At 46.3% G+C, this 14,132-nt stretch overlaps 1 protein-coding gene across 3 annotated transcripts in view; it reads right to left on the bottom strand.

Annotated features, from left to right (window-relative positions):
* Window positions 1-3,443: 3,443 nt before the first annotated feature.
* SP6 (Sp6 transcription factor) overlaps window positions 3,444-14,132 on the bottom strand; it is a 99,584-nt gene continuing 88,895 nt past the window's right edge. For all 3 annotated transcript variants that reach the window (XM_081166738.1, XM_081166737.1, XM_081166736.1), the window contains one exon: window positions 3,444-7,579. In XM_081166738.1, the coding sequence (XP_081022864.1) occupies window positions 6,440-7,543 (1,104 nt within the window). In that variant the 5' untranslated portion in view covers window positions 7,544-7,579 and the 3' untranslated portion in view covers window positions 3,444-6,439. The remainder of the gene's footprint in view (window positions 7,580-14,132) is intronic.

Here is a 14,132-nt window from a genome sequence, read left to right as displayed (position 1 = left end):
GCGAGAGAAGTGTAAATCCAATCAAATCGAAATGTATAAGGCCCGGGTAGCAAAGGAGACAGGTGTACAACACACCCTCTTCTCTGCCCCACACAATTGGGCCATCTCTTTGGAATCCTGGCTCGGCCTGCTTCTCTGGCTTCTGGGAACTGCTCCCGCCTCCCCCTGCCTGAGCTTTCCCCCGAGGCGAAGAGAGTGGCGGGCGAGAGAGAGAGAGAGAGAGAGAAGTGGGTGTGGGAAAGCAGCAGGTGTCTTCGGCATTTGGCAATCACTCAATGGACAGCGTGTTGCACGAAACGCACACGGCAGATGCAGCCACGAGCCAGCTGCTTTGTGGGATCTCCTCCTTCGCGCCCAGAAGGGAAATGTCGGCCTACTAATTTGGGGCTGGCTAAGTTGCCTTCTCCTGCTCGGGTACGCCGACGCCACCCGCGTTCACATTTAATCCTCAGCTTTTCCAGAAGGTTTGGGCTACCGAGCTTATCCACGTCGCTAAGTTTGTCGAGATTTACTTGCACACACACACGTACCTCGTCTTGGACAATTTGGGTCAGGGCTGTTTTCTGGGGCCCGAGGCTATTTTGACACCACACTTTTAGCCTTGTGCCGTTCTCCTACAGCGAAAGCAGTTCCTCAGCAAAGGTCACAAGAAATAGGAAAAGGAGAGAAAGGGAGTCTGCACATGGGGACTGGCTACTGTTGTTAGCCAGCGGTGACTCTGGATGCTGCTGTTTCCATGTGGATTGCGAGTGTCCAGTGCACTAGTTCAGTTTCGAAGGCATGCTGAAAACCCATGGGCAGGAGAGTGACTGCATGAGCATCGCCAAAAGAACAAAAAAGAGGACAAGAAAGGGTGCAGATTTGCATAAAAATGACTCATGCTCCTTTATATGTAAACACACAAATTTAGAAATGACAACTATAACTTACCGTATTTTTCGCTCCATAAGACGCACCTAGTTTTTAGAGGGGGAACGCAAGGGGAAAAAATTCTTTAAAGGGAGCGTTGAGCAGAGCCTGTATGCATGCCAGGCTCTGCTCAGTGCTCCCTTTCACGAGCTGCGTGGAGCGTGTGTGCGGTGCTTGCAGGCTTTTCCCCGAGGAAGGAGAGGGGCAGCCCATCACTAAGGGGTTGCCCTTCTCCCTCCTCGGGGAAAAGCCCCCAAAAGCCACACACATGCTCCACGCGGCTCTTTAAAGGGAGTGCGGCTTTTTCTGGCTTTTGTGGGAGGTGGGGGAAGGAACAGAGCGCGGCTAAGCCAGAAGCTAGAACAGCAAGAGGGAGCGCTGCGCAGCGATCCCTCTCGCTGTTCTGGTTTCTGGGATAGCTGCGCAGCCTGCATTTGCCACATAAGACGCACACACATTTTACTTTTTAGGGGGGAAAAGGTGCGTCTTAGAGCGAAAAATACGGTGAATAGAAATACAATACTTCTCACCATAGTGGAGGATCCTGTGATTACATGCCTTGTGTGTGTGCCTGGAAGGGACCACAAGGATAATCTACTCCCACACCCTGCAGTGCGGGACTATTTTGCCCAACATGGGGCTCGAACCCACAACCCTGAGATTAAGAGTCTCATGCTCTACTGACTGAGCTATTCCTCTTTTCTTAGGGTTCTTTATCTTTAAACTGTACTTAGGATGGACAGCCCTTCAAAAAGAGGACTTTCCCCTATAAAACAGGATATTCGGCCACCCTCACGGGCAGGAAAGCACCAAGAACTGGACTTAATAATATCTGGGTAAATTGTCCTGGAAATCATGCTGCGAACTCAAGTCATGGCTCAGCTCACCAGGGCTTCGCTTTCTTAAAATGCCTCAGAATGTAAAAGGTGATAGGAAAGATAACAACACTCGTAGTGTTCCCCCCCCCCTCTCACCATGACTAAGCATAACCTGCCTACAAACATTTTTATCACCGCTGAGTTACCACAGTCTGGTTACCAGCATTTAGAACAGGGAGCAGCAGGGACTGTAAAGTCTTCAAACTTATTTTCAGCCAACTCACTGATTCTCAAATCATGCATTCTTCTATGCTAGCTGAGGGATGCCTCTGAACATGAGCCTTTCCCTCACTAGACAACCTCCGCAAATATACATGATCCGAGGGAAGGATTTCCAGGTGAAAGCATGATAGGTTCCAGATAGATTTTAACCCCTAGTTGTTCACCCTGTTTTTAGAATGCAAATAAAGCTTTGAATAAGTACAGAAACACTGTACTTAACTACAGCCCAGCCCAGCCCCTGCACCCAGCACCCTGAATTTGGGCATCTGTTGCCAACTCTGAGTTCCCCAAACTTGAGATGCCAGCAGTTTTTTTTACTACAATTCCCATCATCCCTGACCACTGGTCCTGCTACCTAGGGATGATGGGAGTTGCAGTCCAAAAGCAGCTGAAGACCCAAGTTTGGGAAACCCAGGCCTAACTAATGAGAAGAATAAGGGTTTTCAGAAGAAGAACCCAACACCAAAAATAAAAATAAAAAAATCAGGATCCATAGCCTAGTCCAAACCATGCCCAGATTTAGTTTAAAACTGAAGCCAATCCAAGCCTGTAAAAAGTCATAATCACTGGAAGGGCCTTTGTTGCTCTGCTAGGGGGCAGGGAGAGCACATTAAGAGAGCAGAGCCATTAGTTATTCCCTTCCCCTCGGTGTGTGTGTGTGTGTGTGTGTGTGTGTGTGTAAAAAGGATTCTTCCTTCGGGCAGAGTTATGTTTTTAACAAGCGTTTCCCAAGCAATTGTTGTTATATATTCTTTTCCTCTCTCCTTTTCTGGCCTGGACATGTCTGGACACCTTCTTGCTGTGAGGCTGCACGAGATCCCACACAATTTCTCTCTCTCCAAACATCCTCCCTCATGCCATTCTAGAGCAACGTTCATGCTGCATGCTGGGGAAAAGGGCAGGTGGAGCCAAGGATATTGCCACAAGACAAAAAGAGCAAGGGAGAAACCCCTACTGGGCAGGAGGCAACATGGTTGAACTTTCCAGGTGGGGTCATTAATGAGGAGGAAAAATGCTAAGATTGTGGGGTGTGGGAAGAGGCTTTGAAGAGCTAGAACAAATTGGGGATTGGGTAGGAAAGAGTCTCCAGTCCATTCTCCTAAATCTGATTGGCCTGCAAAACTTCAAGTCTGAATTCTGCTATTTGGAATATAGTTAGCAGAATACTGTATTTTTATATTGAGATGCTTTTGGACTTGGGGACGGGGCATACAAAGGGTTGTAGCCAGATAAGTTGTACTCAAAGTAGACACATTGACATTAAACTGATTGACTTCAATGGGTCTACTCTATGACTAAGATTAGACACAACCAAAAGACTGAATTTTGGCAATGCGATAGTTTACATGACTTCTTCAAATATATATCAAGAAAAATCTATACGGAGCTGTGTGTGTGTGTGTGTTTTTTAAAGACCACCCTTTCGAAACTGGGTTTTCAAAATCCCATCCATCAAATTTAATGTTTTTGCAAAACTGCATTTGTGCATTGAAATTTGTGTGGTGACTGAGATATTAGTGTAGCAGGTGCCTCAGTGGGCTAAGGATGTAGACAAAGAACGCAATACATTTTGTGCTGCAGAAAAAAGAATCTCGGAACACCTCCCATTTGGTACAAATAGAAATACAGTTAATTGTGTATTTTGAATTTGAACCCTTTCCTTCAAATTCAGTTCCTTGTGAGAGTAGGAACCCTACATACTGCTATTTTAACAAACAAAACGGAGATGCATACAATTGCTTCACTGTGCAACATTTTAGGTCTGGTGTGTGTGGTATTTTTTTTTAACAGGGATTACAAATGCAATAATATGATGCACTTCTGAAACACAGCTAAAAATGTTGTGTCTGAAACATCAACAGAGAGAGCTCACCTATAGTCAGATACATATGCTTCACTACAGGGATAATTTTAAGACATGAGGTTTTTTTATCACAGGTAAGTTCTGTGCATCAGTGATTGAGGCATAATTTCTTACCCAAAATTTCTGTTTTCAAACCACTTGAGAATTTTGAGCTGAGTGAAGGGAACGATCCATGCCACCAATCCACCCAATGTGATCCATGTACGTACAGCAAGTACACAATATCAGTGTAGTAATATGCCCACTGGCCTGGTTTTCACATCACAGTAAGACAAACTACGGCTTAGCATGAATGAGCTTTTCTCCCCTCCTCTCCAAACAACTCACAAGCTGTAACCAATGTTTACTGTGTGTGGTTTGTTTAGGGAGACAAACCATGTACTTGTGTTCGCATGTAACAACTAGCCAAACCATGCCTTAACTCCCAGTGGCACAGCAGGAGCAGGGGAGGAGCACAACATTGTGATTTTCTAACTGTGCACCAGCACAACTGCTCATCTGTGCTTAGCCATTGTTTAGCTTAGCATTACATGTAAACAAGGCCATTATGTGTGTTCTCCCTACACCTCCCTCCCACCTAAGGACGATTCCTCTGCACAAACAACAATGTGGGTATAGTTTAGCTTTTCAGTACTCCCATAGTGCTCTTGGTATGCGCCACTGAGATGCTTTTAAGCTCTGCTTTACAACAATGAGGTCTAGAAACTTCCTTATTGTTGAACAGGACAGCAATGTACGGTAGCTCCATAGAATTAACTGTATGACTGCTTCTGGAGGTGCATAGCACTACTAAGTCGTTGCTCTTCCACTGCAAGCTACAAGCAGAATTGCAATAGATTTTCCGTAGTCCTGAGGACATTGAACTTTTTCTGTATGTTCATCAGGTAAGCCACTTTTCTAAAATGGCAATGACCAGAAAGGTTTCCCCCTCTTTTTAAAAATTAGCATTATAGTGTTATAGCACTGCAACACACTAATTTAAGCAGTATTTCACTAATATTTTAATAGTTTTTAAAAACTGTAGCTTGGAAGCATTTAATTAGGAGGGAGGGTGTGTACTTCTAAAATGGCAGTGACTTGAAACAGCTTTCTTCTTAGTATTTTTTATTAGCATGAGAGTCTTATAGTGCTATGGCACTTTAATTTAAGCAGCATTTGGCTCATTTTTTAAAAGTTAAATAAAATATATATATAGCCAGAGAAGTGTATTTTCACTAATTAACAGCTCAATTAAAAAGGGTTATAAAACCCAGACTCGTTCACCTGCTGGATACATCACTGTCCATGTCGACACAACACTTCTAAAAAAGATGGAAGGGTAATGCTAAGGGCATCTACAGTCTTCTGTCCTTCTAAGAAAATGATAGATTTTCTATGGTAAGAAAAGACAGAAGAAACACAGGGAAGATTATAAATGGATAACAATGCTGTATTGGACATACATACACACACACACACCCCAAATGTGAATGAACAGGGCATTATTCCACACTAAACACCTAGTATGGAAGCAGCTGTTATGTCTGCGTTCAATTTGGATTTTGCAACTCCTTAAGAGTTGAAAATCATAGATGATTTTTAAATATCTGTCACACTCCTGTGATGTTACAAACATGTTACAAAGATTCACATTACAGGAGCAGTCTCCTGCTCCTATCATTTTAAGATCAGGAATGTCTATTGGGAGAGAGCCTGGAAGCTAGTTAAGGGTATAAACACAGTTTTGGAGATTGTATCCTTTCACAGGTGACTTAAAGAAAGTGCTGAATATGTGTATAAACTCACATTTCAGCCTGGTCCTTAAGAAAATTTTAAAATAAATCTGTAGTGCATGATTTATTAGGTTACAAGGGCCACAAGGGGAACTAAAATGTACTTTCAGAGCCACTTGTGAAAACACCCATAGTTAAGGATAAGGTTGAGGGCCTTAGAGGCTTTGGGAACAGAGCAAGGTAGCAATCTAAGACACAAGCCAACAATTCTGCCCATTATCCTTCCAAAAAAAATAAAAATAAAAATCCAATGGAGGTGTGGTAGCTATTTTGCCTACAAATCTAGGGTAGCCTTGTTACCTACTAAATCGGAGACCTGGGGTGGGTGGGAGTTGAATAGCAGATCCAACCCCCTAAATTTCTACAAGCTTAAACTGAAGAATGTCGTTCCACCATAACTGTTAACACAGTTGTGTGTTCTCTGTGTATAATAGCGACAAGAAACCCATCATTCAAGATGGAGACAGGTAAGGCCCATATCCCTCCATTTGTATCTGCCCAGAAGATTCCACTTAGCCCAACCCACCTCAAAGACCATCCTTCAAAAATATCCCTCCCATACTCCCCAAACACACACTCAACACACCCAGCCGAAAGCTGCTCAAGGGCGTGGCCCTTCCCAGTGTGTCCCAACAACATCGTCCTTTCCTCCTAGGGAATAAATAACTTCTCCTTCCAAAGACAGGATAAGGTTCAGGCTTAGAGGGTGTCGTGTGATCCCAGAGCCTTGAGCAAGGAGGACAAGTCAGTAGGCCAGGAGGCACCATGATGGAGAGATGGCGAGGAAGAAAGGCTCAGTTGGGTTGGGAAGCCGCACTTGAAGAGCTTCCATCAGGTTCCCGTTTGACTTTTGCGGGAGGCTCTGTCCCAGCTTTGGCCTCTCCTTCTCCTTCCTCCTTAGCACCTTCATGTGTCTTCATGTGCTTGCTCAAGTGGTCGCTTCTCATGAAGACCCGGTTGCAAACGGGGCAGGTGAACTTTTTGGTTCCCGTGTGGGTCTGAAGGTGCCTCTGCAGCTCATCAGAGCGGGTGAAGCGCTTCCCACAAAACAGCCAATTGCAGACAAAGGGGCGGTCGCCACTGTGCCACCTCAGGTGGGCCTTCAGGTGCGATGTCTTGGCATAGGCCTTGCCACAGCCAGGGATGTGGCAGTTGTGGAGGTGCTTCTTCTTGGAGTTGTCAGGGCACTGGCCCACCCTTTCGGCCTCCTGGCAATTAGGGCACCGGCAGGCGGTTTGGCCAGAACTCCGGGTCACGGAGCGCCTTGAGCTCTTTGGCCTACCGCTACCATCCCCAGCCTGCTCCATTGGGTGGGGCTCCTGAGTAGAATCCAGGGACTTGATCACTTCCTGGCCCATGAGGTGTGGCCCTGAAGGCAGCAGGTGGTGAGGCGGGCCACAGAGCTGATGTTCTGCAGTGCCATAGCCACCCAGCCCTGGCTGAAGTCCGCCCGTGTGGCCCGGCGGCTGGAGACCACTCTGAAGCTCCATCCAGCTGGATCCAGCATGGAGATCCCACCATGGATTGATGCCACCATCGTCAGCGCCGCTGCTCGGATGGGTAGGCCTGAACCAAGGTTCATAGTGGTGAGCCATATCTGGTGCTGCCTGTAGGAGCTTTGAGTACGGGCCAGGGGCCAGCTGGCTTTCGCCGTCCAGGTCTAACCTTGAAGCCCCATGCAGCTCGTAACCAGCATTGCCCGAATACTCCGTGTCGGGCCCAGCCAAAGGCAGGTGCTGGAGCTCCGTGGGTTGCAGAGAGGACGGGAAATCTCCCCCGCTATCCGGGCTGGTGTGGGGCTGGAAGGTCTGCAGAGGCTGCAGCTCTACGTGGGTTGGAGAGGAACGGGGTGTCTCCGAACACTGGTTGCCAAGAGAACCACAGACGGCTGTGAGCATTGCAGAACTCCTCGGTGGGTAGGTTCTCAGACACACCTGGACAGGAAAGAAGGAGGAAGAGAGAGAAATGGTTGTGAGACAACAGCAAACAACAGCACAGAAATCTTAACCCTCCCTCTACGGGACAGGCAATCTGTCGATTTTGGTTTCTGAGTTTCTCATTTTCCCCATCTTCAGTTCTCCACATTTCCACACCAGTTTGCTTTCCCCCCAAGTTCTTATGAGAATTTGCCAGCATTTTAGTGTGGATTTATCCCAATATACTCATTTTTCTATACAGTTCTGCCTAATGTACTGTCATGGACTGGCTGAATGCAGAAGAATGGTGGGAAGTACAAGCGGGAGAACCACCAAGGGAAGGAAGAAGGCTCAAAGCTTGTGGAGTGGTGGTGGGATGACAACAAGCGGTAAGAGGGAGAAGACTGGGAGGAGGAGGGGTCGGAAGTTGAAGAGGTAACAGGGTTTAGTGAGCAGGGAGAGTCTGTGGCAGAGAGAAGTCCAGAATTGGAGGCAGAAGCTGAAGCAGGAAAGTGGGATGAGGGAGGCCAAGAGGCAGAGATGAGTCAGGTGGGGGAAGCTGCTGGCTATGGCATGCTCCCCTCCCCCCACGTCTCCCAGGACCAGAAGAAGAATGAAGCAAGAGGAGCAAGAAAACGGATACACCAGCATAGTCTCAGATTGCTTAGGAAGGACCCAGGGGAGAAGGAGACTTAGGCTGCTGTGGGAAGGTAGGGACCGTCAGTCTCTGCAACTGCCTCATAGGGGCAAGACCTAGCAAAGAATAGCTGCGCATTAGGCCCGGTACTCCTGAGCAGATCCTATTTCATCTAACAAAAAGTTAACTTCACTTACTCCATGTGATTTATTGCTGGCACATACACATTTTTTTGCAAACTGGTTTCCCCCAATACAGTGCATTTTTGTAGGCTATCTTCACTAATATAGGTATCTTTACCCAAGTGTACTCTGTGTTTTGGTTTGCGCATTGTTTCCAAAAAAAGGTCTGAGTTAGGAAGGTTCACATTTACATGTAAACTGAATCGAAATTCTCCCCAACGCCTACTCCTTCTGAGGACTTTATTCACACTTACGCTTCGCCCTGCTCCTTCCAGGCAGAGGTCTGTGCTTTGCCGCTCTGTGTCCAAGCGTGCCCCCACCCCCAAGTTTCCCTAGCAAAAACGTGCTCTTTAAAGCTGAATCGGAACAAACATCAATTCAGGGTTTTTTGTGATTGATATTTGCTCTGACTGAGCATTCAAGAGTGAATTTTCACAGGGAAAGCTCTGGAGCAAAAGAAAATTGTGCAGGTGCTCGGACACAGAGCTTTAAATCACAGACCATGCCCGGAAAGAGTGTAGGAAAGTTAAGTGTAGGTAAGCCCCAAGTCTTCCTATTTCATACTGGTTAGCTGGTGCTGGGTAAAACCAAGGAGGCGGGATGTATTTATTTGGAAATCCCCCCAAAATCCCAGGGGAACAATTTTTTGACAAAAAAGCTATGGTAGAATTTCTTGTGAAGAAGAAGAAGAAGAAGAAGAAGAAGAAGAAGAAGAAGAAGAAGAAGAAGAGTTTGGATTTGATAACCCGCCTTTCACTCCCTTTAAGGAGTCTCAAAGCGGCTAACATTCTCCTTTCCCTTCCTCCCCCACAACAAACACTCTGTGAGGTGAGTGGGGCTGAGATACTTCAAAGAAGTGTGACTGGCCCAAGGTCACCCAGCAGCTGCATGTGGAGGAGCGGAGACGCGAACCCGGTTCCCCAGATTAGGAGTCTACCGCTCTTAACCACTACACCACACTGGCTTCTCTAAAATGCTTTAGAACATTGTTCCCTGCAGGTGGGATCCCAAATGGATCGCATGATCCTTTCACTGAGAACCCTCTGACCTTTTTCTGAGAAACCTCAGAGATCCCAGAAGCCTAGTTTGAAAGCCACTGTTTGCAGGCCCTTCCTGACTGGTTTATGTTTATTAGTTTGTTTTGCAACGTGTCATTGACACGATAATAGTGCATTTGTGGTGGATTAATACTGCGCCTTCCACACACCGTCCTGCTTTGTTAGCTGTTATGTGACGCTTCCCCACGTTCTTGCTGCCTGGAGGGGACACTCTTGCAACAAACGTGGGACAACCTACCCCTCAATGCAACCTGGGAACATTTGTGGTTTAAAAAGTTATAGGATTTCAGCAGGAAGCTATGGGGCATGGCATCAATCAGAAACAAAGCGTCATATCTGCCCTGAAACTATTGAAAACTGGATAGTATATTACTGCTACCATCATGAGTGCAAATCATCATGAATGCACAATAAAAAGGATGTCTGGAGCGTAGCGTAGACACGTTAGTTCTTTTTAAAAAACAACACCACTGTGGTAGAGGTTGTTGTGGTGAGGGTATGGGGTGGGGAAGAGATTTAAATATAGCTTATTCTCTTTTTCTTCAAAAGCCTTTCTTAGAGACAGACCCTCTAATCGTCGGCTTCTGCAAGGCAGATAACAGTAATTATACCATCTGATCTTCAGCCGACTTAGCTGTGATGGCACAACTCTTGCCTTGTCCCATCGAAGGGAAGAGGGTTTGCTGAGTACTTTACGAAGCATAAGAACGCACCGTCTGTTTCCTCCCACTCTTATGGGGAAGAAAATAAAGATTTGAGGCCTGCCAAGCAAAGCTAAGAAAAACTAAGAGGTGCTTGAAGAGTCCACAAACCATTGTGATATCCAACACACTAAGGGTGAAACAGCTGCAGACAAGCCAAGCTATCTTTTTATTTATGGGTGTTTATGGATGTCAGGAAATACATATTGTTTCTGAACATTTTTTCTCTGTAGAATAGAGATGCTTAGTTCTATAAAGAAACATGGAACATTTGTTTAACCCCCCCCCCATTTCTTCCAGAGGCCCTCCACCCATTCCCATTTCGAGATCAGCAGCTCTCCTATTTCATATTTATTGCCTGTTCCTCGGGTTTTCCCATCACGGCATTGTCATGCTGGGAAAACCTTCAATTGCTGAATTTCTGTGTGGCATAAAGCAGCCCTGCCAGAAAGTAACAATCCTAACGGTGCAATCATAAGCAGAGGAGGTCCAAGTTTCCTTATAGCCAGACCACTTTGTATTCCAGAAGTGAGGAACCTAATATTTCTTAACTACAACTTCAGCAAGCAGTGTCTGGGCAGAAATCAGCGAAATATCTGGGGAAATCCAGCCGCATGGCAGCCCATGTCGGCAGTGTCATTTTTGCCTATTTCCTCACTCAAAAATAGCTCAACGTCCAATTTCTTTCTATGCGCAAGAGAAAGGTATCAGCTGGTGTAGGGAAACCCCAAGGTTTGTGAAAAACAAACAAATCTTTAGGGAAAATAGCTTCCAAAACAGTCCAATGACTCAGCAGCCACAGAATGTTGTCCAACAGTTGGAAGGAATACCCAAAAAACCCAGGCCAGGGGATATTGAATGGAACATCCTGGAAGTGGTCATGGCTGGCTACAATCCTGGATGAAATGCTCCATTCTGCAACATTTAGTTGCAGGCCTCACTTGTTTATTATACAGCAACAAATCCATTTTTGCCACCAAGTGTAATTTCAGCAGGGAAGCCCAGTCAGTTCCAGATCCCTACTAAGAATCTCTGTTTTCCCAAGCAATGTTTGCCATATTCACATTAGTGTTCCAAAATATTTTTTTAATGTAATGTAAAATGTGAATGAAGAGCACCTTCTGTCAGGAGTGCGTGCAGGAGCCGGGCCCTGTGACCCTTAGGGCTTCGCAGGACTGGGGCCTTCCTAAGTTTGTTCTGGAGAGGCAAGGTGCGGCCGCACAGGTGAGGCCGCTTGGTTACTCACTGCACCTGGTGGCTAGAGCCAGAAGGGATATAAGGTCAGCATTTCCCTTCAGCTCTTTGCCACAGCAACACATTTCCTGCCTCGCTGCGTTTGGCGTCTTGCTTCCTGATCCTCGGACCCTTGACTTTGTGACTCCTTGCTTCTTGACCCTCGGACTCTTGACTTTGTACCTGCCTGCTTCCTGACCCTCGGACCCCTGGCTTCTGGACTCTCGTTCCTACTCCCACCCTGCCATCTTGCCCTCGGTCCCGACGTCCTCAGCCAGGACTTCAATCGCCTGTAGACTGGACTGTGACACCTTCACTATGTAGGCTTGCTCAAATCACTATCTCAGTAGTGTCAAACTAGACAAGACTATTAAGCACATTTAGACTGACTATATACCTTGATCTGCAAAAAGCAGCTGTAGTGGATTCTAGCACGGATTGGGACCATAGCATGCTGGAGCGGGAGCTTTAATAATCCCCCCCGCCATTTCCCACTGCAGGGAATCCCCCCACTGTGTGGGGGGGGGGGAATAGGGGCAAATAGCAAATTCTGGGGAGATTTTCAGTGGAAAACAAAATGGAAAGGGTTAAAGCCCTTCCTGATACAGGCTAGGAGCTCAGGGCTGCTTTTTATAAAGAAAGATTGCTTCTAGTCGAAGTGCATTCTTAAATCATTTCTTAAAAGTCACTTCAAGGCTATGGACGCATTAGCAGCATAAATCACAAGGAGGTCATTCCATCACCCGCATGCTGTGTTTCAAGTCATATTTGCAACCCTATGTACACGCCAGAGAGGAGGTGGAAATATCTTCACCAGGTACTAATTGCCTGTTTGCCTTCCCTGTGCCTGCAGCCCTACTCCGACTCCTGTTCATGAAGCTGTCATCTGCCGATGGGCTGCCATTTGCGCATGCGCAACGGCTGCCTCAGATGCACACACCTCAGCTTAACCGCAAAGTGAGCGTGGCTTACGTTTTCAAACCGGAGAGAAGCTGCTTTGAGGGGAACTGCATTGAAGAGCAGCATTTCTCAAGAAACTGCAGGATAGATATGGATCGTGGCCAAGGTTATCCTCCGCACATGATTTCAAATACCAGCAGCGAGAGTGTACTTGAGCCAGAGTGAATTGTAATGTCATGTGAATGGTAACAAACCTAAATTAAAAAGAGGAGTGACGGGGAAACTACAATTCGAAGTGGGGAAAGCTAGGAGATTCCCTGGGCTCTCTCACACGAGGACCATTTTGCTTTGCAGATACAGTGGTACCTCAGGTTAAGAACTTAATTCGTTCTGGAGGTCTGTTCTTAACCTGAAACTGTTCTTAACCTGAAGCACCACTTTAGCTAATGGGGCCTCCTGCTGTCGCTGTGCTGTTCTCATCCTGAAGCAAAGTTCTTAACCTGAGGTAATATTTCTGGGTTAGCGGAGTCTGTAACCTGAAGCATATGTAACCTGAAGCGTATGTAACCTGAGGTACCACTGTACATCCGTTCAGGCCATTACTTGTGGTGAACAAGGAGAAGGCCACAGTCATTTCCATTTCTGGTAATTAGGTGTATTACCTGCCCTGGGAGAGCTTACATTCCTTTTAAAGGACAGGTTCATGTTCTGGGAGTATACTCTGGTGGCTTATGTGTGCTATACAGTAAGTGCTTATGCCCAGCTTAGGCTGGTTCACCAACAATGGCCACACCCCTATTGGGATAGCCTGGCTTCAGCTGTCCATGCTTTGGTGACCTCCCATCTGGACTACTGCAATGCACTGTATGTGGGGCTGCCCTTGTAGCTGCCAGTGCGGTCTGTCAGATTGGACCATGTGTCACTGGTCTTGAAAAGACTGCACTGGCAGCCAGTGAGCTATCAGGCCCAACTCAAGGTGTTAGTACTAGCATGTTGTTGTTTAGTCGTATCCGACTCTTCGTGACCCCAAGGACCAGAGCTCGCTATGAGCTATGCCATGCAGGTCCACCCAAGATGGACAGGTCATAGTGGAGAGTTTTGACCAAACGTGATCCACCTGGAGTAGGAACCAGCAAGCCACTCCAGTATCCCTGCCAAGAAAACTCCATGGACAAAGACAACAGTACTAGCATATTAACTCTAAATGGCACCTAAAATAGCACCTTCCCCAGTAACAACCATCTTGGACCCTATGATAGGCAAGTGAAGTCTTGTTAATAGTCAGCCACTGGGGGTTGCCTGGTTGCTGGTTATATTTTCAGTGGCTTCTCCCCATTTGTAGTCTGGTGTCCCTAATGAGGTGTATCTATCTCCCTCAGTGCTCATTTTCAGGAGAAATTAAGAAAATATTCCTGTTTCCCCAGCCATTTGATGGCTGAAAGACACTGCTCCTGGCAACCCTGAAATCACTGGTTGAAAATGTTTTTAATTGTTTTACAGGGGGGGGGGACTTTTAAAACAACAACCTTTAAAAATGCTTTTAGTTGGTGTTTTTTTAATGTTTCATCATTGCTGTGCCAGATGCCTTGGGCTGTTTGGGGAGGAAGGACAAGGAAATACAACTCAAATAAATAACGCTTTATGACGTTTAGGAGTAGCCAGTCAAGTAACATGAATGCCACCATACTAAAGGTGACTACCATATGCAGCTAAGTGGGTTGTGTTTGAGGAATTCCCTGTGCCAAATCTGCAATTGCACTTAACACAGACCACCAACAACACATGCTAGCTAGAGGTCTAAGAGGCTAACCACATTTGTATCGCTTACCAACATAATACAGCTAACTTAGGCAGAAGATT

Source organism: Podarcis bocagei, assembly GCF_964188305.1.
Source record: "Podarcis bocagei genome assembly, chromosome: 13".
In the NCBI taxonomy this organism is placed as follows: Eukaryota; Metazoa; Chordata; class Lepidosauria; order Squamata; family Lacertidae; genus Podarcis; species Podarcis bocagei.
Note: the sequence above shows the minus strand (reverse complement) of the source record. Positions and strands in the feature narration are given on the sequence as shown.